Genomic DNA, 23,315 nt, shown 5'->3' on the forward strand with positions numbered 1-23,315 from the left:
TTGGATAAGAAATGTTTGGAGGGATATTGACTAAATGCAGGCAGGTGGGATCGGTTTAGTTTGGGATTATGGTCAGTATGGGCTGGTTGGACCAAAGGATCTGTATTCATGCTGTATGACTCTGACTGTATAAGAAATATTTGCTCAATGTTTACAATGTAAGTAGTAGTGAACTACCAGTGAAAATGTTCCCTATTTGTAAGTGTGTTCCACTCTATGTAGCTCACAAACTTCACAATGAGGAAGGGATAATCTTCAGACCAATTGCATTATTTCATTTTTGCCAAGCTGGCGGTGACATTGACAGAGACCTATAAGCTAATTGCCTTTGTTGTTTGGACAAGGACAAACTCAAAACAGATAAACATTAAAACATTTTAAAAAGACATTCCTAATGTGAAATGAAACTTGAGGTTTGTCATTTGATCATCCAATGCTGGCCACTGCCATCGTACAGTTGGGTGGATGGCTGCCACTGTCATCCCCATTCCTTGCTTTAACAAAATACATTGTAGTAATGATTGCATTCTTTCTCAATGATTTTTATATTAAATTTTTACATGACTTTATAATCCCATCTGACAGGGACTGAAAGGCCAAAAAGGAGATATGGGAATACCTGGCTGGCATGGGTATGTTGGGTATCCTGGAATTCATGTAAGTTTTATTGTCATTGCTAAACATTAATCTTTTTGACATACAGTAATCTTTTACTTTATGTAATTGGTTATGTCTCTATACTTTTATTAATCTAAATTTCCTATAGGGTCAAAAAGGAGACCCAGGAATGAAAGGACAAAAGGTATGGAACTCATTTGAACTCCACTGAAACAATGTAACAGTAACAAAGTATTTTATTGTTTTTGTTTAACTTTTTTTATTCACTGTTAGGATTTTAGTATTGCTGGCAAGGCCATCTGATCGTTGCCCATTCCAAATTTCCTGTGAATTGAACTAATTATTAAGCTGGTTCATTGTACAGCTAAGAGACCACATTGCTGAGTCAGAGTCACATGTAGGCCAGAAAGGAAATGAATTTCATCAAATTTCATTCCTGATAGACATTGATAAACTAGATGATTTTTTAAAGCGATAGTTTCATCGTCATCAATTACAAAACTGGCATTTTATTCCCCATGTATAATTAACTTTGAACGCCACCAACTGCCATGGTGGGATCTGATCTCATGCCTCTGAAGTATTGGTTCAGAAGTATAAATTATTAATCCATAACATTCCTACTATGCAATTCTCTAAATTGTTAAGATTCTGAACACTGAGTTAGAAACTTCTGGATTCAAGCTTCCCATAGTATTGAATGCACAATTTCAGCTAAAGTGGCCAGTATTGCACGGCTGAATGTGATGTCTTCTGATCAACTGTTAAACTAAGGACCATTGTCCAATACAATGACCCTAAAAGATTCCATGGTATTGTCTTGAGCAGTATATTTCAAGTAACAAGCAGGGAGTAAAAATATGTTGTAATTTATGATTGATTGTTTGTGTAACCTTGCTATTTACAAACTAGCTTCCATATTTTCCAACCGAACAATAGTGAATTCCATAAGTAATCCACATGTATTCAAGAAGCTTGGTCATCTAAGATTCACACCCCATCAACTACTTTAAACATTGATTCCCCTCACTGCCTTACAATAAACTTCAGCACTTGCAAAAACTACTTCAACAGCCAGCCATATCCAACAGCTATATCCAAAACCTTTACTTGTATAAATGTACAACTAGTTGTTGTGGTTCTGTTCGCAGAGCTGGGAATTTGTATCACAGACGTTTCGTCCCTGACTAGGTGACATCCTCAGTGCTTGGGAGCCTCCTGTGAAGCGCTTCTGTGCTGTTTCTTCCGGCATTTATAGTGGCCTGTCTCTGCCGCTTCCGGTTGTCAGTTCCAGCTGTCTGCTGTAGTGGCTGGTATATTAGGTCCAGGTCGATGTGTTTGTTGATAGAGTCTGTGGATGAGTGCCATGCCTCTAGGAATTCCCTGGCTGTTCTCTGTTTGGCTTGCCCTATAACGGTAGTGTTGTCCCAGTCGAATTCATGTTGCTTGTCGTCTGTGTGGTCAGCTACTAAGGATAGCTGGTTGTGTCGTTTCGTGGCAAGTTGGTGTTCGTGTATACGGATCGTTAACTGTCTTCCTGTTTGTCCGATGTAGTGTTTTGTGCAGTCCTTGCATGGGATTTTGTACACTACATTAGTTTTGCTCATGTTAAGTATCGGGTCCTTTGTTCTGGTGAGTTGTTGTCTGAGTGTGGCTGTTGGTTTGTGTGCTGTTATGAGTCCTAGTGGTCGCAGTAGTCTGGCTGTCAGTTCAGAAATGCTCCTGATGTATGGTAGTGTGGCTAGTCCTTTGGGTTGCGGCATGTCCTCGTTCCGTTGTCTCTCCCTTAGGCATCTGTTGATGAAATTGCGAGGGTATCCGTTTTTGGTGAATACTTTGTATAGGTGTTCCTCTTCCTCTTTTTGTAGTTCTGGTGTGCTGCAGTGTGTTGTGGCCCTTTTGAATAGTGTCCTGATGCAACTTCGTTTGTGTGTGTTGGGGTGGTTGCTTTCATAGTTTAGGACTTGGTCTGTGTGTGTGGCTTTCCTGTAAACCTTTGTGGTGAATTCTCCGTTCGGTGTTTTCTGTACCATCACGTCTAGGAATGGGAGTTGGTTGTCCTTTTCTTCCTCTCTAGTGAATCGGATTCCTGTGAGTGTGGCATTGATGATCTGGTTTGTGCTCTCTATTTCTGTGTTTTTAATTATTACAAAGGTGTCATCCACGTATCTGACCCAGAGTTTGGGTTGAATTTGTGGTAAGACTGTTTGATCTAACCTTTGCATTGCTGCTTCTGCTATGAGTCCAGAGATCGGTGAGCCCATGGGTGTTCCGTTGCTTTGTTCGGATATTTGGTTGTTGAATGTGAAGTGTGTTGTGAGGCACAAGTCCAGTAGTTTAAGTATGCCGTCTTTGTTGATAGGTTCAACGTCCTGTTGTCTGTTATGTCTGTCCAGCAGGTTGGCTATTGTTTCTTTGGCTAGTGTTTTGTCGATGGAGGTGAACAGTGCCGTTACATCGAATGAGACCATAGTTTCTTCCTTGTCTATGTGTATATTTCTGATGATGTCCAAGAATTCCTGTGTCGATTGTATGGATTGTCTGGATCCGCTGATCAGGTGTTTCAGTTTCTGCTGTAGTTCTTTGGCCAGTTTGTGTGATGGTGTCCCTGGTAGTGATACTATGGGTCTGAGTGGGATGTCTGGTTTGTGCACTTTGGGTAGTCCATAGAATCTGGGGGTGTTGTTGCTTTCAGGTTTCATTCTTTGTAGGTCAGACCTGGTTATCTGTCCGTTTCTTTGTAGATCCCTCAGTGTGTTGTTTATCCTATTGGTGAGCTGTGGGGTGGGGTCAAACTCCCTCTTTTACCTACCAAAAGAGGGAGTTTGACCCCACCCCACAGCTCACCAATAGGATAAACAACACACTGAGGGATCTACAAAGAAACAGACAGATAACCAGGTCTGACCTACAAAGAATGAAACCTGAAAGCAACAACACCCCCAGATTCTATGGACTACCCAAAGTGCACAAACCAGACATCCCACTCAGATCCATAGTATCACTACCAGGGACACCATCACACAAACTGGCCAAAGAACTACAGCAGAAACTGAAACACCTGATCAGCGGATCCAGACAATCTATACAATCGACACAGGAATTCTTGGACATCATCAGAAATATACACATAGACAAGGAAGAAACTATGGTCTCATTCGATGTAATGGCACTGTTCACCTCCATCGACAAAACACTAGCCAAAGAAACAATAGTCAACCTGCTGGACAGACATAACAGACAACAGGACGTTGAACCTATCAACAAAGACGGCATACTTAAACTACTGGACTTGTGCCTCACAACACACTTCACATTCAACAACCAAATATCCGAACAAATCAACGGAACACCCATGGGCTCACCGATCTCTGGACTCAGAGCAGAAGCAGTAATGCAAAGGTGAGAACAAACAGTCTTACCACAAATTCAACCCAAACTCTGGGTCAGATATGTGGATGACACCTTTGTAATAATTAAAAACACAGAAATAGAGAACACACACCAGATCATCAACGCCACACTCACAGGAATCCGATTCACTAGAGAGGAAGAAAAGGACAACCAACTCCCATTCCTAGACGTGATGGTACAGAAAACACCGAACGGAGAATTCACCACAAAGGTTTACAGGAAAGCCACACACACAGACCAAGTCCTAAACTATGAAAGCAACCACCCCAACACACACAAACGAAGTTGCATCAGGACACTATTCAAAAGGGCCACAACACACTGCAGCACACCAGAACTACAAAAAGAGGAAGAGGAACACCTATACAAAGTATTCACCAAAAACGGATACCCTCGCAATTTCATCAACAGATGCCTAAGGGAGAGACAACGGAACGAGGACATGCCGCAACCCAAAGGACTGGCCACACTACCATACATCAGGAGCATTTCTGAACTGACAGCCAGACTACTGCGACCACTAGGACTCATAACAGCACACAAACCAACAGCCACGCTCAGACAACAACTCACCAGAACAAAGGACCCAATACCCAACATGAGCAAAACTAATGTAGTGTACAAAATCCCATGCAAGGACTGCACAAAACACTACATCGGACAAATAGGAAGACAGTTAACGATCCGTATACACGAACACCAACTTGCCACGAAACGACACGACCAGCTATCCTTAGTAGCCGACCACACAGACGACAAGCAACATGAATTCGACTGGGACAACACTACCGTTATAGGGCAAGCCAAACAGAGAACAGCCAGGGAATTCCTAGAGGCATGGCACTCATCCACAGACTCTATCAACAAACACATCGACCTGAGGATGTCACCTAGACAGGGGACGAAACGTCTGTGATACAAATTCCCAGCTCTGCGAACAGAACCACAACGAGCACCCGAGTTACAAATCTTCTCCCAAACTTTAAAATGTACAACTAGTTTTAACTACTAATACCACATGGGGAAAGATGTCCACATAATATTATAGGCTTTAGATAGCTTCAATCTTGAAGGACTGTAGATAAATTTATTAAGTATTACTGAATAGTTAGTTTCGTTACATCTGATATATATTATTCTTTTCTGAGATGTGAAGCTGAATTTATAAGCAATTTGGCTACATGCTATTAACAATAAGAATAATCACTGAAACACAAGTACAGGTAGTTCTTCGATAATACGTGTTCCATTAGCACGATTTGCTTAAAACGTCACTGGGGTATTAAGGAACGGGAGTTTCGAGAAAACTTCCCTCTGTTGGCAATAGCGCGATTCCAGCGGTGATCATTTCATGAGCTTTGTTCTGCGCCTGAGCTGAATGTCAGCCCTAGTCTTCGTGTAGTTCTGTGCATGCACCAAAGTCAGCTGCCGACAGAGCAGCTTTCTGTGAGGGGTACTGGACAGAGAACAGCTTTCTGAGAGAGATATGTTGAGCGGGTTCCTGTGAAAAGTACACTATTCCTAGATTACACTGTGTTTTGAAAAAATGGAGGGTATAGTGACAAATATATTAGCAAGAAGCATCCTGATGATAAAATTGCAGGTGTTGAATGCAAAAGAAAGACTATAACGCTGGAAGAGAAGCTAATATTATAAAATGTTTAGAGCATAAGGAGACAATATGTGATTATAGCTCACTTAATAGGAATGAAGGAGTATACCTTACGCATCATAATGATCCTCTGTCCCTGCATTAACAATTAGATCTACATAATAATCAGTCGAAACCTGCATCCCCATTCTAAGTGATTAAAGAACAGCAATCAAGGTTTGTTCGATACACCACATCAGTTGAATGATACTTTGATCTTTTACTATAAATTGTCCTATGATCCTGCCCCTCTAGCTACCTGATGAAGGAGTAGCACACCATAAGCTTGTGCTTCCAAATAAACCTGTCGGAATACAATCTGGTGTTGTGCAATTCTTAACATTTTTTACATGTACTGTATTAAATTTACTTTTTTTCATTGATAAATATGGTTTATACCTTTATTCAAGCTGTGCTATTCTTTGTGTTAGACTTTAGAGTGATTTATAAGTGATTGTGAATGTTTTTTTTCTGGTCTGCTCCTAACTCCACTTTTCACATAGGTTCCGTTATTTATGTTAAGCGATTTTTCTACTAAGCAGAGTTTCACTGAAATGCAACTACAGCATTATGGGAGAACTACCTGTAGGACAATGGAGAACCGTATTGCTTCTGTCAGGAACAGACTTTATAATTTGATGGGTAGAGCTTATCTTGTAATGTTTGTTAACCCTTTTAGGTTCAAACTGCTTTAGAGAATATGTAGAACCACGGCAATGGGTGAATGAAAACAGCATGTTTCCCTCTTAGCCACTGAATTATGCTGACTTGGAACTATAATCACTGTTCCCCATGTCTCTACTTCCTAACAGCAATGGTTATACCCAAATCAAACTACTGCTGCATTTTAAGAGGGTAGCTCACCACAATTGTATCAAAGATAATCAAGGATAGACTGCAAAAGTTTACTTTGCTTGTGATGACTTCATCCTATGAATAAATAAAAATACTGTAAGCCGTTCATTGTAAAAGGTTTTGGGTAATGAAATGCTAAGTAGCTGCAAATTATTTACTTTCTTTCATTAATAATACTACATGGCACTTATATTAGCTTATAACCAAGAAATGTTGGAGGTAAAATTTGGGAGGGACACTGAATGGGATAGCTGCCTATTATACACATCACCCAATTTATTTTGCATTAAAGTCAATGAACAAAAAGAGTGAAGTATAAAATGGGCATTTGATTTGATTTCACCCATTTCACATTGCTATCAAAATTGAATTTTAGCACTTCTAGCAAGGTGTTGGTTAGCTCAGTTGGCTAGATGACTGGTTTGCAATGTAGAGTAATGCTAACAATATAGGTTCAGTTCCTGCACCAACTGAAATTACCATAATGATCCCACTTTCTCAAGCCCATTCCTCACTTGAGGGGTAGTGACTCTCAGTTAAATTTACCACCAGTCACCTCTTTAATGAGAGAGCAGCTGTCCAGGAATGTGGCAACTTTACCTTTCTTACAGGATATAAAACAAAATGGTAAATGTTTCTAAGCAACATCTATTGTAGTAAATACTGCTGTAATTGATACAAACATTTTTCAAGGTGTGTAAGTCTGAAAATTTGAATATTGAACAATACGTCTTGTCTGTCAGGGTGATACAGGTCCTATTGGAACATTGGGCATTGAAGGTCTCAAGGTAATATAAAATGTTAATTTAAAAATTTTATTTGATAGATAGTAAAGGATAATCTTTACATTAATGTTATTTTCCTATTTATTTGACTTAAGGGTGAAAAAGGACACAAAGGATCAAAAGGAGAAGTGAGTAAAAACAAATTATGGGCCTTAAATTCATAGACTCACTTTACACTGAAAGGAGTAAATTTAATACCAAGTGTGATATTTTAAGAACAAAACTCCAGTGATTTGAAGAGTGCAAGAACCTTTTTTTTTCATTTAGAAATCCAAGCATGAAAAAACAGTCTTAAAATCAAGACTCGATTTCTCTCTCTGATGCGCAAACCAACTATTGACCCATAACAGAAGCTAACCTCCAATCTCATTTTTGTTAAAACTTTCATCTATGGAACCTTATGAAATGCCTCCCTGTAATCCAGACTGAAAATTTCCATCAGCAGTCCTGTACCCACCATCCCTGTAAGCCTCACTCCACATATTGCTGGTAAAATTTCTCTGATGTTATTAAATGTTGTTGATGAACAGCAGGTCTCTCTGCAGGACCGGAGTGTGGTGATGACAACTGCTCGAGACACTGTAACTTTGGTAGGCTTACAGAGATCTTTCTTGTGAAATAGTAATTGGCATAATTTCTAGAAGGCCGAAGTGGCACAACTGATCTAGTATTGGATCTCCTTGTCAAAGGTGACGTTTTGAAAGAAGTGGCTGCTAAAGTATTCAAAGCGGTCAAAACATTCCCTTCTGATTTTATTGCCACATTTGTCCTTTGTATGTTGTGAAGTTCAGTGTTGTTTCTTGCCTGGTAGATGGCCAACTACAGGGCCACATTGCATAAATGCAGAACTCCACTGTTTATGTTTGAGACTTATAGAACAGCCCAGGGCTTTCTACTGTTGGTGGGCTAATTTCTTTGTGATATCATTCGTGCAGGATTATATGTGGAACTGCTACTGACATGGTTGCTATCAACAACTATGAGAATCTGCATGTGCTACTCCTCACATAAGTTTTAAATGTGAAGTCTGATAAATGTTTGGAATCATTCCATGCTTCCCAAAACTTTAGTTAATGCAAGCCGTGATATTTGAATCTTAAATTTTCTGTCGTGGCAGTGGGAACATCGCTGAATGGTGAAAGACCATATTTTATTATTTTAATGGAACTGTTCACAAGGTTTGGCAGTGGTAAGGAAATTGTTGTGAATGAGCTGGATGCTTGATTATTGTAGCAGCAGTCCTTGCTACTGACTGGTTAACTCTGTTATGGTACTAATATCCAATTTCTGGTTTTCCTGGTTAGTCAGAATGATAATGACACACATCTGTCAATAACAGGAACTCTATTTGGAAAAAAGGCTTTGGCAGGAGTCAGAATGACTGCCTCTAATGTTGTTTCTCAGGATTTCAAGAAGAATGAAAGAGAGCGGTCAGAAAATTGTCTTCTGGTTTGCTGTCTCTTCTGTGAAGATCCTGGAGGCAGTAAGGACTTGAAAAGATGTGTTGTTTCTTGAGAACGTAAGGAAGAGGCCAGCCATTGATAACAAACAAATGTTGTTGGAAGTCCATGAAGCAATCAGTAGATTCTGAAGAAGGGTGACTGGATTTGAAACATTAGCTCTGTTTTCTCTGCATAAATGCTGCCAGACCTGCTGAGTTCCTCCAGCAATTTCTGTTTTTGTTTGTTACACCAGGACTATGCCCCTAGGTTATGAATAAGAACCACAAAAGGTTCAATTACCTCATAAAATGCAGGGAGGGTTAGTGGTACAGTACTTTCTGGTGCCAACCCTTGAACTTAGACTTTCACAGCATTCTCCTACACAGCACACTGCAGAACATGCCTTGAGTTCAAATCATTCTTCTTTCTCAAGCACTTCCTTGTATCGCCATTGAACACTCGATACTCACCTTCACTCGACTGGCAATTGGCACCCATCCCTCACAGTCACCTGCCACAAAAGTTGCCATTCAGTTGTCTCCACACATTCCACAGTAATACTCTCTGCTTTCTCTCATTGCTGAAAAGAGTGTAGCACTCCTGGGAAAAACATATAAATTGGGGTAGCAGGTGACTCAGTGGTTAACACTGCTGCCTCATAGCGCCAAGGACCCAGCTTTGATTTCACCTTCAGGTGACAGTCTGTGAGGAGCTTGCACATTCTCCCTGGGTCCGCATGGGTTTCCACTAGGTACTCTGGTTTTCTGCCAGTCCAAAGATGTACAGGTAAGGGTGATTGGCCATGCTAAATTGCCCATTGTGTCCAGGGATGGGCTAGCTAGGTGGATTAGCCATGGGAAATGCAGGGTTTCGGGGATGGAGTGGGTTTGGATGGAATGCTCTTTGGAATTTGGCGTGGCCTTGATGGACTGAATCTCTGCAATGTAGGGATTCTCTGATTCTATTATTGATATGATCCTAAAGTAATAATCATCCTGACTGTGTAGAAGAGGAGTATTACATTAGCAGGGACATCTAGTCTGTGATAATGAGATGGAAGTTTACCAGAGACCTCATGGCAGAATTAGATATTATATTGCTACCTGGCATGTCAGTTATGTTGGATTGCTGTTACCATGAGTTGAAATATCAAAATAATATAATGTAGATTTTAAATCCTTATCATATCAATTCTAATTCATGGTTTTCATTTCCCAAGTGTGACTGAATAATTTGAGCAAGAGGAGGCAAAGGAATTTTCAGAGGAATGTGTAGACTCTGAGGAAGAGTCACAGAACTCATGCTGCTTCCACCAGCACTGAAATACACCTTTAGTGGTTAACGCAATAGGGATAGCTTGCCTAGATGGTGGTGAGGATGGTGCTGAGTCCCTGTTGGTGAGTACAGAGCCCATTAAGCTTTGTTCAACTGATGCAGATGTGAGCCATGTCATCCACAATGCGAATAATGCTGAGAAATGTTGCACAGTCCATATTCAAAGACAATACGCACCTTCTTAGAAACATTGGAAGAATGTTTTAGGCATTTGTGCTGATGTTCACTTCCACAGAGAGAGTGGCTGCCGGCATGGAGAATCAGACATGGCAGCAAATAAATACGTGCTTACCTTCACCCTGACTTGTGCTCACATTAAATAGGATGAGAGAAAGCCTCTCTGAAGTGTATTAAAGTGTTCTTCAACTCTTGGCTGCCAGAGAAGTGTGGGCGGATCTTGAGAGGGAAGATGGTGAAAAGGCATTAGTAAGTGAGATTCTTGACTCCCTCTACTCCTCTACCTGGAACTCCATATCCTGAATCCTGCTTTGATGATGGCTCTGCCACTGTGTGGAGGTGAGGACAATCTTTGGTGAGCCAAAACCCAGCGATGTCTTCTGCTGGCATCTCAGATGCAGGAGCAGAGAAAGCAGCTAACCTACCTTTATTTCTGTTCAAGCCTTGGAATATAGGTGGAGAGCCAGGTGGTTAGCTTGGGGTAATGTCTGGGTAGAATAATATTTGCAGAGGCTGGAAGCTGAGTGACGTAGTATGTTCATGGGGTGGCAGACAGGTAGGGTGGTCAGTGGACTGAGTAGCACCTGGCTAGGTGAAGGCTGAGTACATTGGCAGCTGGATAGGGTCATGGGTGAACAGGGTTACAATATGGTAGGGTGGAAGCCAGTTAGGATGTGTTGATGGGTCAGGAGTTAACCAGGTTGGAGAATTTAGAGGGGGAGCTGGGTGTCAGGAAGAGTCAGGGCAGGAGAGAGTTGGGTTGGCAGGAGAGAATTAGTTGATGGGGTCTAGGGACATCAGGTCACGCAGGACCTTGTGCTCAATATGTAAGACAGGATTAATAGAAATCAAGTGGTGGGATCTAGCAGGTTAGGTTGGAGAATGATCTGGGGTAGTTAGTCAAGGTACTAGGAGAGATAGCCAAGGTGTGAGGTGTATAGTTACGTGGGAGATATAGTTTTTTAAAATTCATTTGTGGGATATGGGCATTGCTAGCTGGCCAGCATTGATAGCCCATCCTTAGTTGCCCTTGAGAAGGTGGTGGTGAACTGCCTTCTTGAATCACTGCAGTCCGTTTGCTGTGGGTTAACCCACAATGCAATAGGGAGGGAATTCCAGGATTTTGATCCAACAACTGTGATGGAACAGTGGTATATTTCCAAGTCAGGGTGGTGAATGGCTTGGAGGGGAACTTGCAGTTGGAGGAGTTCCCAAGTTCCTGCTGCCCTTGTTCTTCTAGATAGAAGTTGTTGTGGGTTTGGAAGGTGCTGTCTAAGGATCTTTGGTGAATTGCTGCAGTGCATCTTGTTGATAGTACACACCACTGCTACTGAGCCCTATGGTGCAGGGATTGAATGTTTGTAGATGTGGTGCCAATCAAGCAGATTGCTTTGTCCTGGATAGTGTTAAGCTTCTTAGCATTGTTGGAGCTGCACCCATCCAGGCAAGTGGGGAGTATTCCACCACATTCCTGACTTGTGCCTTGTAGATAGTGGATAGACTTTGGACTGTCAGGAGGTGAGTTACTCGCCATGGTATCCCAAGTCTCTGATCTGCTGTTGTAGCCAATGTGGTGATTCCAATTGAGTTTCTGGTCAATGATAACTGTCAAGGATGTTGACAGTGGGGATTCAGTGATAGTAAAACTGTTGAATGTCAAGGGGCGGTGGTTATAGTGTCTCATATTGATGATGATTGGAACATCCATAAGTCTCTGACACAAAGTCAGAGTCGGAGACACTTTCAGAGGGTGAGCAATTTCCTGGGTAATTGCCACAGAGTCAATGTATCAACACATCTGTGGGGGTTCCCAATGTGTATATTCAGTTTCCTGTCCAGTCTCCAATAGACTAGAGACTGAAAATCTGAGCCAGTGTACCGTCTGAAGTCTTTTTCAGTTCTTGCTCTACTTGCCTTTTAGTGCATAGAATATTGGGTGAGTCCTGCACAATTACATAAGTTGTATAATGCAGAAGGAAGCCATTCAGCCCATCCTGTCTACATTGGCTTGTTGAACATTTGACATGATGACAATCTCCTGCCTTTTCCTATAACCCTGCAACTTGTTTCTATTTAAATAATTATCCAAAGTCCTTTTGAATGCCTCAATTGAATTTGCTTCCACCACACTTCTAAGTAGTGCATTCCATGTACTAACTGTTAGTTTTGTTTGAAAGGTTTTCTCACTTTATCATCTGCAAAACACTGTATCACTGTGCCCTCTGGTTCTCGATCCAGTTAGGAGTGGGAATAGTTTCTCTCTGTCCAGAATGAATAGTCTCCACTTTGTCCAGACCTTTCATGATTTAAAAAACTTCTGTCAAATCTCTTAGCCTTCTCCTCTCCAAGGAAAGCCATCTCATCTTCAGTTTCTCAAAGTAACTGAAGTGTCTCTCATCTTTGGAATCATTCTCATAAACTTCTTCTGCATCTTTCCAATGCATTCACATCCTTATAACATGGCTCCCAGTTAAGGACTAATCAGTGTCTGTATAAGCTCATCATAATCTCCCTGCTCTTCTACTCTGTGTCCTAATTTATGAAACCGAGGCTACTGTACATGTTATTAACAGCACTTTCTACTTGCATGCCACTTTTATTGTCATATATATACCATGTCTCTCAGTTGCTTTACACTCTTTAGAATAATACCCTTAATAGTGTCTCTCCATGTTTTTGAAACAAAATGCATAATTATTTCCTTCTTCTCAGCATTGAACTTCATCTGTCACCTATCCACCCACTCCACCAATGTGTCTTTTGAAGTTTTACATGGTCCTACTGATAGTTTACAATTCCCGAATGGTTTGTTTTATTTTATTATTGTCATATACTAAGATACAGTGAAAAGTATTGTTTTGTGTGTCATTCAGGAAAATCATACCATACGTAAGTACATCAGGGTCATAGATGTTACAGCTACAGAGAGTGGGACAGAGAAAGATCAACTCTAATATGAGAGGTCCATTCAAAGGCTGATGAACAGCTGAGTAGTAGCTGTTCTTGATTTTGTTGGTATATGTTTTCAAACTTCTGTATCTTCTGTCCAATGGAGGAGGGTAGAAGAAAGTATAACCAGGGTGGGAGAGGTCTTTGATTATGTTGGCTGCTTTCTGAGGCTGTGAGAAGTACAGATGTAGTCAGTGGAAGGAAGGTTGCCATACGTGATGGACTGGGCTGCATTCATTACTCTCTGTAATCTCTTGTGGTCTTGGGAAGATTAATTACGATACCAAGCTGTGATCCATCCAGATAGGATGCTTTCTATGGTACAGCTGTAAAATTTGGTAGAGTTATTGTGGACATGCTGAATTTCCTTAGCCTTCAGAGGAAGTAGGGGCATTGGTGTGCTTTTTTAACCATACTTCAACATGGGTAATCCAGGATAGATTGTAGATGATCTTTATTCCAAGGAACTTGAAGCTCTTGACCATTTCCACCTCAGCTCCATTGATACCGACAGGTGTGTATCCTCCACTCAGCTTCCAGAAATCAATGATCAGTTCCTTCATTTTGCTGACATTGATGGAGAAATTGTTTTTAGACCATGCCACTAAGCTGTCTATCCACCTGATGAAGGAACAGAGCTCTGAAAGTTTCTACTTTCAAGTAAACCTGTTGGACTATAACCTAGTATTGTGTGATTTATAACTTGAACCATCCCATTCCAACACGGGCACCTCCACATCATATATCTTTCCTGTACTCTGCCTCATCATTGTTTAAGATCTGATCCATTATGTTGGTGTCATCAACAAACTTGTAAATGGAGTTAGAGCAGAATATTGCCGCACAGTTGTGAGTGTATGCTAAGGGGCTAAGTATGCAGCCTTGCAGGGCACTGGTGTTGAGTATTATTGTAGAGGAGATGCTGTCACCTATGCTTACTGATTGTGGTCTATGGGTCAGGAAGCCGAAAATCCACTGGCAGAGAGGGGAGCAGAGTCCTGGGTCTCTCAATTTGGAGATGGGTTCGGTTGGAATTATGGTTTTGAAGGCAGAGCTAAAGTCAATAAATTGGAGGTGTCCTTGTTATCTAGATATTCCAGGGATGAGTGAAGGGTTAGGGACAGGTTTGCGATCAAGGCAATCTGGGAGGCTGGAGTTGATGTGTGCCATGATTAACCGCTTGAAGTACTTTATAATTATGGATGCCAGAGTCACTAGATGGTAGTCATTAAAGCTTGCTGCCTGACATTTCTTTGACACTGGGATGATAGAGGTCTTCTTGAAGCAGGTGAGAGCCACAAATCAGAATAAGGAAGTTAAAGATGTCTGTGAATACTCTCACCAGCAGGCCTGCACAGGAATTGAGTGCACAGCTGGGGACTCCATCTGAGCCAGCCACATTCTGTGGGTTCACTCTCAAAGAAGGTTGAGCTAACATCTGCAGCAGTGACCACAGGTACAGATGCATCCAAGGCAGTTAAAATGAGCATTAAATGCATTGAGTTCACTGAGGGAAGATGCATTGTTGCCAATGATTCTACTCAACTTTGTTTTGTAACCTGTTATGTCAGCCTTGCCACAATCCACTGGTATTCATCTGGTTAATCTGGGACTCCTGTTTAATCTGGTATTGTCTCTAGATGTCCCTGATGGCCTTACGAAGGCTGTGTCTCGATTTCCTGTACAGGTCTGGGTCACTCGACTTGAACACCTCAGACCTGGACTTCAAGAGGGAGTGGATCTTCCAGTTCATCCATTTTTTTCTGGTTGGGGAATGCTTGGATTAACTTCTTTGGCACACAGTCCTCTCCACGCTTACTTCTGAAGTCTATGATACTCATACTCATTTGGGCTGGCCACTGAGTTCTTGAATATGAACAAGTCCACCAACTCCAAACAGTCATGTAGGAGCTCATCTGTTGCCTCAGACCAGCACTGTATGATTTTCTGTACTGGATACTCATGCTTTAATTTCTGCTTGTAAGCTGGGGGAAGGAGTACAGCCTTATGGTCTGATTTTCCAAAATGCGGACAAGGATTGGAGCGGTAGGCATCTTTGGTTGTGTAGCAATGGCCAAGGTGTTTGGGCCTCTTGTGGGACAGAAGATGAGTTGATGGTAGCACACTCATCTGGTTGGCCTGGTTGAAGTCACCGGCTATGATGAACAAGGTGTTGAGGTATTCCAGGTCAAAGCCATTGTAGCGGTGTGTATTTCATCAAGTGCACTCTTCCTTTCAGCATGAGGTGGGATGCAAATTGCTGTCAGGATAGCAGAAGTGAATTCATGCACCAGGTAGTAGGGATGGCACTTCACCATTAGATATTCCAGGTCTGGAGAGCAGTAATTTGCCAGGGTCACTATATCTGACTACCGAGAGGTGTTGATTAGGAGACAGACTCCTCAGCCCCTTGCCTTGCCCGAGGATGCTGTGCGGTACATCTGGTGAACTGAGAAACCCTCAAGTTCTAAGGTATAGTCAAATGAATCAGGATTGGGTCACATCTTTGGAAAACAAAGCACTCAACAGCCTCTCAATTCTCTTTGACAAACAAGTCTAGCTTTAATTTTATCCAACTCGTTTTCAAATGCTTGTATGTTTGCCAGGGCTACACTGGGGTGAGGGACATGAAACCATGTTGTTTTAGTCTCATGAGCAGACCAGCACATCTCCCACATTTCCCGGGTAAGTGGCTGTTTCTGGTCAGGCCCAGGAATCGGTGTGGGTAGTTTGACATTCCAGAAGGTATGTGGGTGCGTCCTGTGAGGTCCTCCTGGACAATGATTGTGACCTTAGACACATGGAAGGTCTTGTTCTCTGTCTGGCCAGGCCTTGATGTCAGGTGTCCCTGAGGTTGGGTAGGGCTACAGAATCAGGTCACTGATTGATATTCCAGTCGGGCCTTTGAAAAGCTGGAAAGTGGCTGGTCTCTTTGTTGCCGTGGTCGCAACTCCAGTGTCAGCAGTCAGGCACATTGGTAAGTCCTGGTCTCTGTTGGACCAGATCCACTCAGGCCAGAGGGCTGGTTGTTCCTGAAAATCGAATGACACCAGACCTGAAAGTAGATATAAAAGAACATTGTTAGTAATTCTGACAGACTTAAAATGTAGATTCAAAAGAGTCAGATGATTATAATAGATGTGAGGGGAAGATCTGTTGGGGACAGTGCGCAAAGACTTGCCACCCTCCAGTGCCATCTTAACTTTTATGTAAAGCAAATGTTCTAATACTGACCTATGGGGAACTGTACTACAAACCTTCTTCCAACCTTTACTCTGTTTCCTGTCTCTCAGTTTATTTTTGTATCCACGTGGCTACCAACTCTTTTATAGTATGACAGGTAACTTTGCTGTTAAGTGTGTTGTGTGACACTGAATTGAATGCCTTTGGAAGTCTGTGTACACAGTTCAAACAGCCTTACCCTCATCAGCCCTCTCTGTTACCTCTTCAAAAGTTCCAGTAAGTTAGTTCGACACAATTTTCCCTGAAGAAATTCATGCTAACGTTTCCACATCAATCCACATTTTGCGTTTGACTATAATTCTATCTTGAAAAATTGTTTCTAGTAGTTTTCCCACCATTGGAAATAAACTGACTGGTTTGTAATTGCTGGGACAATCTTTACAGTCTCTTCTGAACAAAGGCATATTGTTTACAATTCTTCAGTCTTTAAGCACTAGCGACAAATCCAGGGAAAATTGAAATATAATTGCTAAAGTCTCTATAAATTCCAATCTCATTTCTTTCAATAAATATCCTTGGTTGCATCTCACCTGGTCTCAGTGCCTTATTACCCTTAAATTTATCCACTACAATCTCCTTATCAATTTTAAATCTTTCTAGTTTTCTTCTCTGTCACCATGGCCTGGGCTTTATCTACTTCAGAGGTAAAGACAAAAGCAAAATTTTCATTTACCACCAGGCTATGCTGCTTGCCTCTAAATGTAAATCCCAGTTTAATTTATCCTTCATTTCTTTTACCACCCTTTTATGATGCTTATAGAAAACGTTGGGACTTCTTTTTATGTTAGCCGTCTATTCACATTATCTCTCTTTGTGTCTTGTACTTAATTTTTCACCTCCTGAACCAACCTTCTGTATTCAGCTTGGTTTTTAACTCTATTTACGACATACACCAGGATAAGCATACTTTTTATTCTTTAACATTTTCTATCTTCTTTGTCATCCAAGGCACTCTGAATCTGTTTCTCTTTGCTTTCCCTTTGCAAGGTATTTATCTTGACAGTGCCCAAACCATCTCTGACTGCAGCCCATTGTTCAGTTACCATTTTCCTGCCATCCTTTTAGTGATATACAGTCTGGAAGCAGACCCTTTGGTCCAACTTGTCCATACCGACCAGGTATCCAAAACAAATCTAGTCTCATTTGCCAGGATTTGACTCATATCACTCTCACTCATATACCCATCCAGATGCCTTTTTAATGTTGTGACTGATAGCCTCCACCACTTCCTCTGGCAGCTCATTCCATACACATACCACCCTCTGCATGAAAAAGTTGCCTCGTAGGTCCTTTTTATATCTTTCCCCTCTCACCTTAAATCTATGCCCTCTTGTTGTGGACCCCATCCACCCCTCCCCCCGAGCCACAACCCCAGGGTAAAGACCTTGTCCATTTAGCCAATTCGTAACCCCATGATTTTTTATAAACTTCTATAAGGTCGTCACTTAGCCTCTGACACTGCAGGGAAAACAGGTCTGGTCTATTCAGCCTCTCCCTATAGCTCAAACCCTCCAATCCAGACAACATTCTTGTAAATCTTTTCCAAACCCATTCAAGTTTCACAACATCCTGCCTATTGGAGGGAGACCAGAATTGCATGCAATATTCCAGTAGTGGCCTAATCAATCTCCTGTACAGCCGCAGTGTGACCTCTCAACTCCTGTACTCAATGCATTTACCAGTAAAGGCAAGCATACTAAAAGTCGCCTTCATTATCCTAACTACTCACGACTCCACTTTCAAGGAATTATGACCCTGCACTCCAAGGTCTCTCTGTTCAGCAACACTTCCCTGCATTTGGTTCAAATCCCTTCAAACCTTTCCTATTCATGTACTTATCCAAATATCTTTTAAATGTTTTAACTGGAGAGAAATAGCACAACTAAATTGTAGCTTAACATAGTCACTTGTAAATGGTTAAGAAATATAACTTTTTAACTTTATATTACTACTTGGAAGGAATTTATAGGTTATACTTTCATTTTTAAAACTTGCAGTATTTAATTATTGAAATTCTGATGTGTGTGGCACTGCTCTTTCAGAATCCTTTCCTCCCCAAGCATCACATTTTGGGGCCTCCTCCGTAAACACTTTCAACTTCATCCTTGAATCCTATTTTTTGACTGACTTCAATGTATTGTTTAGTATATCCGATAATTTTGCTGAGGTTCAACCCCAATTTATAATATACTTTAGGCATGTTCTAGCTTATGGGGCTCACCTCTGTTCTTGATCCAAATTAAGAATGACCAATAATGTTACCCACCTCCCCCCCACCCCCAATCTCTCAATCTACTTGGCCTTTTGCGTTTGCAAGAATCAGGCAGTGCTTTCTATTTTGTTGGACACAAGCAACTGTAGGAAATTCTCTTGAACATAATCTAAGAATGTTTGTCCCTCGCTGTCCCTTAAACAACCTTGCCAGTCTATGTACAGGCAGTTAAAGTCACCCATTGTCACTGTTTATGACATTTGGATCTTTCTGTAATTTTCTTGAAAATTTGTTTCTCTTTATCCATCCCACCGGCTGGTGGTCCATATATTACATTAAGCAATGGGCTTCACCTTTCTTGTTTCTTAGCTGTAGCCAAATTAATTCTGTCCTTGAATCCTCTGAAACATCCTCTTTCTCCATTACTAAAATGGTTTCCTTTAACAAAAACGACATCCCTCCTTCCTTATTTTTGGACACCTTGTAATTAGAAACATTTATCTCACACATCTGTCCTTACTTAAGCTAACCTGTGCCTGCAACTCCTCAGTCTTATTAATTATGCTCCATTCATACATATACCTGCAATGTAACCCTAATGTAGACTTTATTACTTTCTCCCTTATTCCAACTTCACCTATTTATGATTTTCTATTTCAATGTTCTGTCTCTCCCAACATTTTGTGCATCCTGGTTTACTTTCTAATCTTCTTTCCCGATCCCTGCAATCCTGCTGAGTTAATTTAAACCCTCTCTAACAGCTCTAGCAAAATAACCTGCAAGGAACACTGTTCTAGCTCTGTTCAGATGCAACTCACGTGCTTGACGGGTGGCACTTCCCCCAGACTCTTTCCCAGGAATCTGAAGCACCTTCTACTGTACAACCTTTCTAACAACACATTGATCTGTTTTAGCTTCCTATTTCTGCAGTCACTTCCATGTGGCATAAGGAGCAATCCAGATGTAACTACTTTAGAGGTTCTGTTTGCTAATCTTCTACCTAGCACCCTAAATTCAGATTACGGGATTGCATCCCTTTACTAATGACTTATGTCATTCGTACCAATGTGGACCACGACCTCCGGCTAACCCCCTTTCTCGTGTAACAAACTGTACTTGAGTCATGTTGCTGGCCACATGTCAGGGGCCTGAGTGTGCCCCTAAATAAGAATTCCTTATTAGTACAACCCTTACACTTTACTGCCTTTCTGCTGAGCCACCCATAATGCCACAGGCTGCACTTCTTCAAGGATTGAGCACCCTCACTGATATCCAGAGCAGAAAGCCAGTTAGTGAGCAGGACCTCTGGGGACACCTGAATGGCATATAAATCAACAAAACACAAAGGAACTGCCTTAAAGAGGCCGTACAAAGACTGAAACATTTATGCAGGACTTGGAATTGTTGTAGCAGATGGCAGGATGCTCTCTAACTGATTCTTAGGGTTTATTTGATTCAGGCAACTGGCTGCTATTGAGCTTGCACCAGACCCAGTGGCAGACACCAACCTTAGCCAGAACAGCCACACTGTGGTAGTCTGATCAGTTTGTGCTGACTCCTCACCAATGCCACCTACATTCCCTTCAATACTTGGATGGTCTGCATCAGACTGAGTGTACAGCTGTGCACTGGGCCTAAGGTCTGACCCAGGAGAGAAGCTAGGTGGTAATGACCGGCTGGAGTGTGCAGAAAATCAACAGAAGGGTGAAGTCCCAGCCAGCTGCTGTAAGATAGGGATATTATCAGCTCACTGCACATTATTTTACAAAGGTTCAAGCGGTTTTGAAAATTGGAAGCATTGGAGCTGAAATTACATTTGGCATGCTTCTGAACACATATGCAGTAATAACCAAACTAAATTGAAAATTGAGGCTGGAGCCACCAGTGTTATTCAGTTAGGTTTCCTATTTTTTAAAACTCCAAAAGGAAAATGCATTATTAGACAGTGGATTGACTAGGGCATACTTGTGCTCATTACTCTTTCTTTGGTAAGTGGAGTTGGCTTCCCCTTCTTTCAAGATTAGAGTGGTGCTGAAAAAGCACAGCAGGTCAGGCAGCATCCGAGGAGCAGGAAAATCGACGTTTCTGGCAAAAGCCCTTCGTCAAAAATGAGCTTGCTGTGCTTTTCCAGCACCACTCTAATCTTGACTCTGAATCTCCAGCATCTGCAGTCCTCACTTTCCCCTTCTTTCACCCTATAACTTGACATGGTGGTCTTCAGTTGTCTAGGTTTGATTCTCTGGAATTCTTTTCCATGTCCCTTTGCTTCTTCCCTCTCCTTAAAACCAAGTTTTTTGAGCAAACTTTTATCCTTGATCCCCCTTTTCTCTTCCTCAGGATCAAAACTAGTTTTGTTTGATTCCATCTTAGCACAGTTTCTACTTTAAATATTCAATAAAATTATCACTGATTATTTCTTTAATTTTGCATATTTCTTCAAGAACCTTTTACATTATTTTTTAGCATGGTAATGAAGGAGATCGTGGACCAGAGGGTCCCGAAGGTAAACGAGGGCCTCCTGGCAAACCTGGTAATCGGGGCCCAGTTGGAGAACAGGGTATACGTGGTGATACAGGCCTGACTGGATCCTCTGGAGCTGCTGGACCTCCGGTAAGTGAAATAAACAGTGATATGAAAAACTGTGTGCATTCATGTTATAAAGCTAATCATCTGTGGTATATTTGGATCTGGAAATATTCTATCATGTGACCATTAATATAAGAACAAATTAGTTTTACAGAAACATAAACGGACAAAATATAAGGTTTGGTATTTTTGGCACTAATTGAGACAAGAAAAAGACTTGGCAGCAAATTGTGCAACAACTTATTAAGACAAAGTCAGGGCAAGCTTATCAAGTTTTCAGATAAACAATATCAACAAACTTTGGTGGTGATCTGTTTAATGTGAAATATCCTGTGTCAATATCAAGGCGATGGAATGCAAAAAGTAGTTTTGCTCACAGCTTTGATCTTTTGGTCTTCAAGCTCTCTCTATTTTCTTTCCACCCTCCTCCTCTCTCTATCTCTCTTCGCCCCTCTCCCACACCCACTCCTCCCACTGTCTCTTGTCTCTTGTATTGTTCTTGTCTATATATGCTCTGCCCACTGCAAAGAAGGCAAATTCAGGACATAATTTATTCTGGCAATTGTCCAATTAGTTCTGCCCTCACCCTAATCTTTTTCATCAATGTGTGAAGATACTCTTTTTAAACAACAAGGAATAATTTATGTGGCTGTGTAATGATCTTTGTATCTGAATGCTTTTATGTGCTATGGTTCCTTATCTAAGAGAGAAAGATCTACATTCCATTCTTTCACAACTCATTTTTCCACAGACAACCTTCAAGATCTTGTTTATTCTGTTGTGAGCAAGCTTTTATAATTTGCCATAAGCACCCTTTACCTTGGCAAACTTTCAGCGGTATGCCCTGCTTCTAAGTTTTCTCGCTTTACTTACCTACAAATGAAATATTTATAAAGTTGTGTTAATAAATTTTTAAAAAAATAGTTTCTAATAATGAAGTTAGATTTTAAAAATCAGTATTCTTGTCAATAACTTGGTAATCTTACAAACAGGGGCAATTGTGTTTTAAGAGATTCGACAATGCTATTGTGAGATATTGCATTATAGGTCTCTTTACTTACTCACTCACCAACTCACTATATTCACAAATACCACATTCCCATTCATTCATAACTCTTTATTAACTCGCCATGTTTTCTATAACGCATGTTCATTCATTCAAAAAACTGCATTTTTGTAATGCATTTTACAATTGCAAGAGAGATTAAATAAAAACACTCCTTCAAACCCATTATTGCTTCTTTACACCTTCAGTCCTTATTTGCATCAAAAGCTACCTCTGAACAAATGTTAATTTCGTAACCTAATCATAAATAATACTCTCCAAACGTCGCATCTCCATGACTTAATCAAAACTTTGGAAACATTATAATATTAATCAGCCCTTACCAACCATCTCTCAGGACCTTAATATATTGCAGAATATCAAACAGTTTTCTCAACTAGATGTACTTGTTAAATACATATTAAACAGGGCCCCTTTAAGAAACTTACTGTCAAAACAGCGCTTCCGTGAAATTGAATGAATTAATGAAACGATCAAGCCCTTAATCCTAAATAAAATATCATGACCCAGCTGCGGTAATCAGCTTAATATCCTTTATACTCAGTGCATGTATAATTTCTAATTTATTTAGATCATATAGGTCTAGTATTTTTACTAACACTTACTAACTTAAATGATAAAAGGACTAACACCTCTTAAACTGATTTGACAGACACTCTAATCCAAGTTGCAGCCAGCACCTAACAAATGTTTAAACAATCTCCTGATTCCCCAGGACAAATGTCACACAAACCTTTGTGTACAATGGATAAAACTATGTAGCACCATAGTGATAGAATTTTAATATATGTATGAACTGTGTATAAAGAAGCTATTGTAAGAACTGTACTTCGGATTCCATCGCCACCCTGAACTGTGCTACTGCAGTTGCTGAATAAAGGCTATTTTTGTCACTCACCGATTTTGATCATTATTTGAACATGACCCATATATGCATTATTTCCGAATAGTGAATTAGATACAGAGCAAGATGATCAGCCAT

At 40.9% G+C, this 23,315-nt stretch overlaps 1 protein-coding gene across 1 annotated transcript in view; it reads left to right on the forward strand.

Annotated features, from left to right (window-relative positions):
* The window catches only part of LOC140454349 (uncharacterized), a 134,647-nt gene that overhangs the window by 79,605 nt on the left and 31,727 nt on the right, over positions 1-23,315 (forward strand). The window contains exons 19-23 of the mRNA XM_072549057.1: positions 586-657; positions 767-802; positions 7,282-7,326; positions 7,419-7,451; positions 21,145-21,291. Coding sequence (XP_072405158.1) covers positions 586-657; positions 767-802; positions 7,282-7,326; positions 7,419-7,451; positions 21,145-21,291 — 333 coding nt within the window. The remainder of the gene's footprint in view (positions 1-585; positions 658-766; positions 803-7,281; positions 7,327-7,418; positions 7,452-21,144; positions 21,292-23,315) is intronic.

The sequence above is a fragment of the Chiloscyllium punctatum genome, chromosome 3 (assembly GCF_047496795.1).
Source record: "Chiloscyllium punctatum isolate Juve2018m chromosome 3, sChiPun1.3, whole genome shotgun sequence".
In the NCBI taxonomy this organism is placed as follows: domain Eukaryota; kingdom Metazoa; phylum Chordata; class Chondrichthyes; order Orectolobiformes; family Hemiscylliidae; genus Chiloscyllium; species Chiloscyllium punctatum.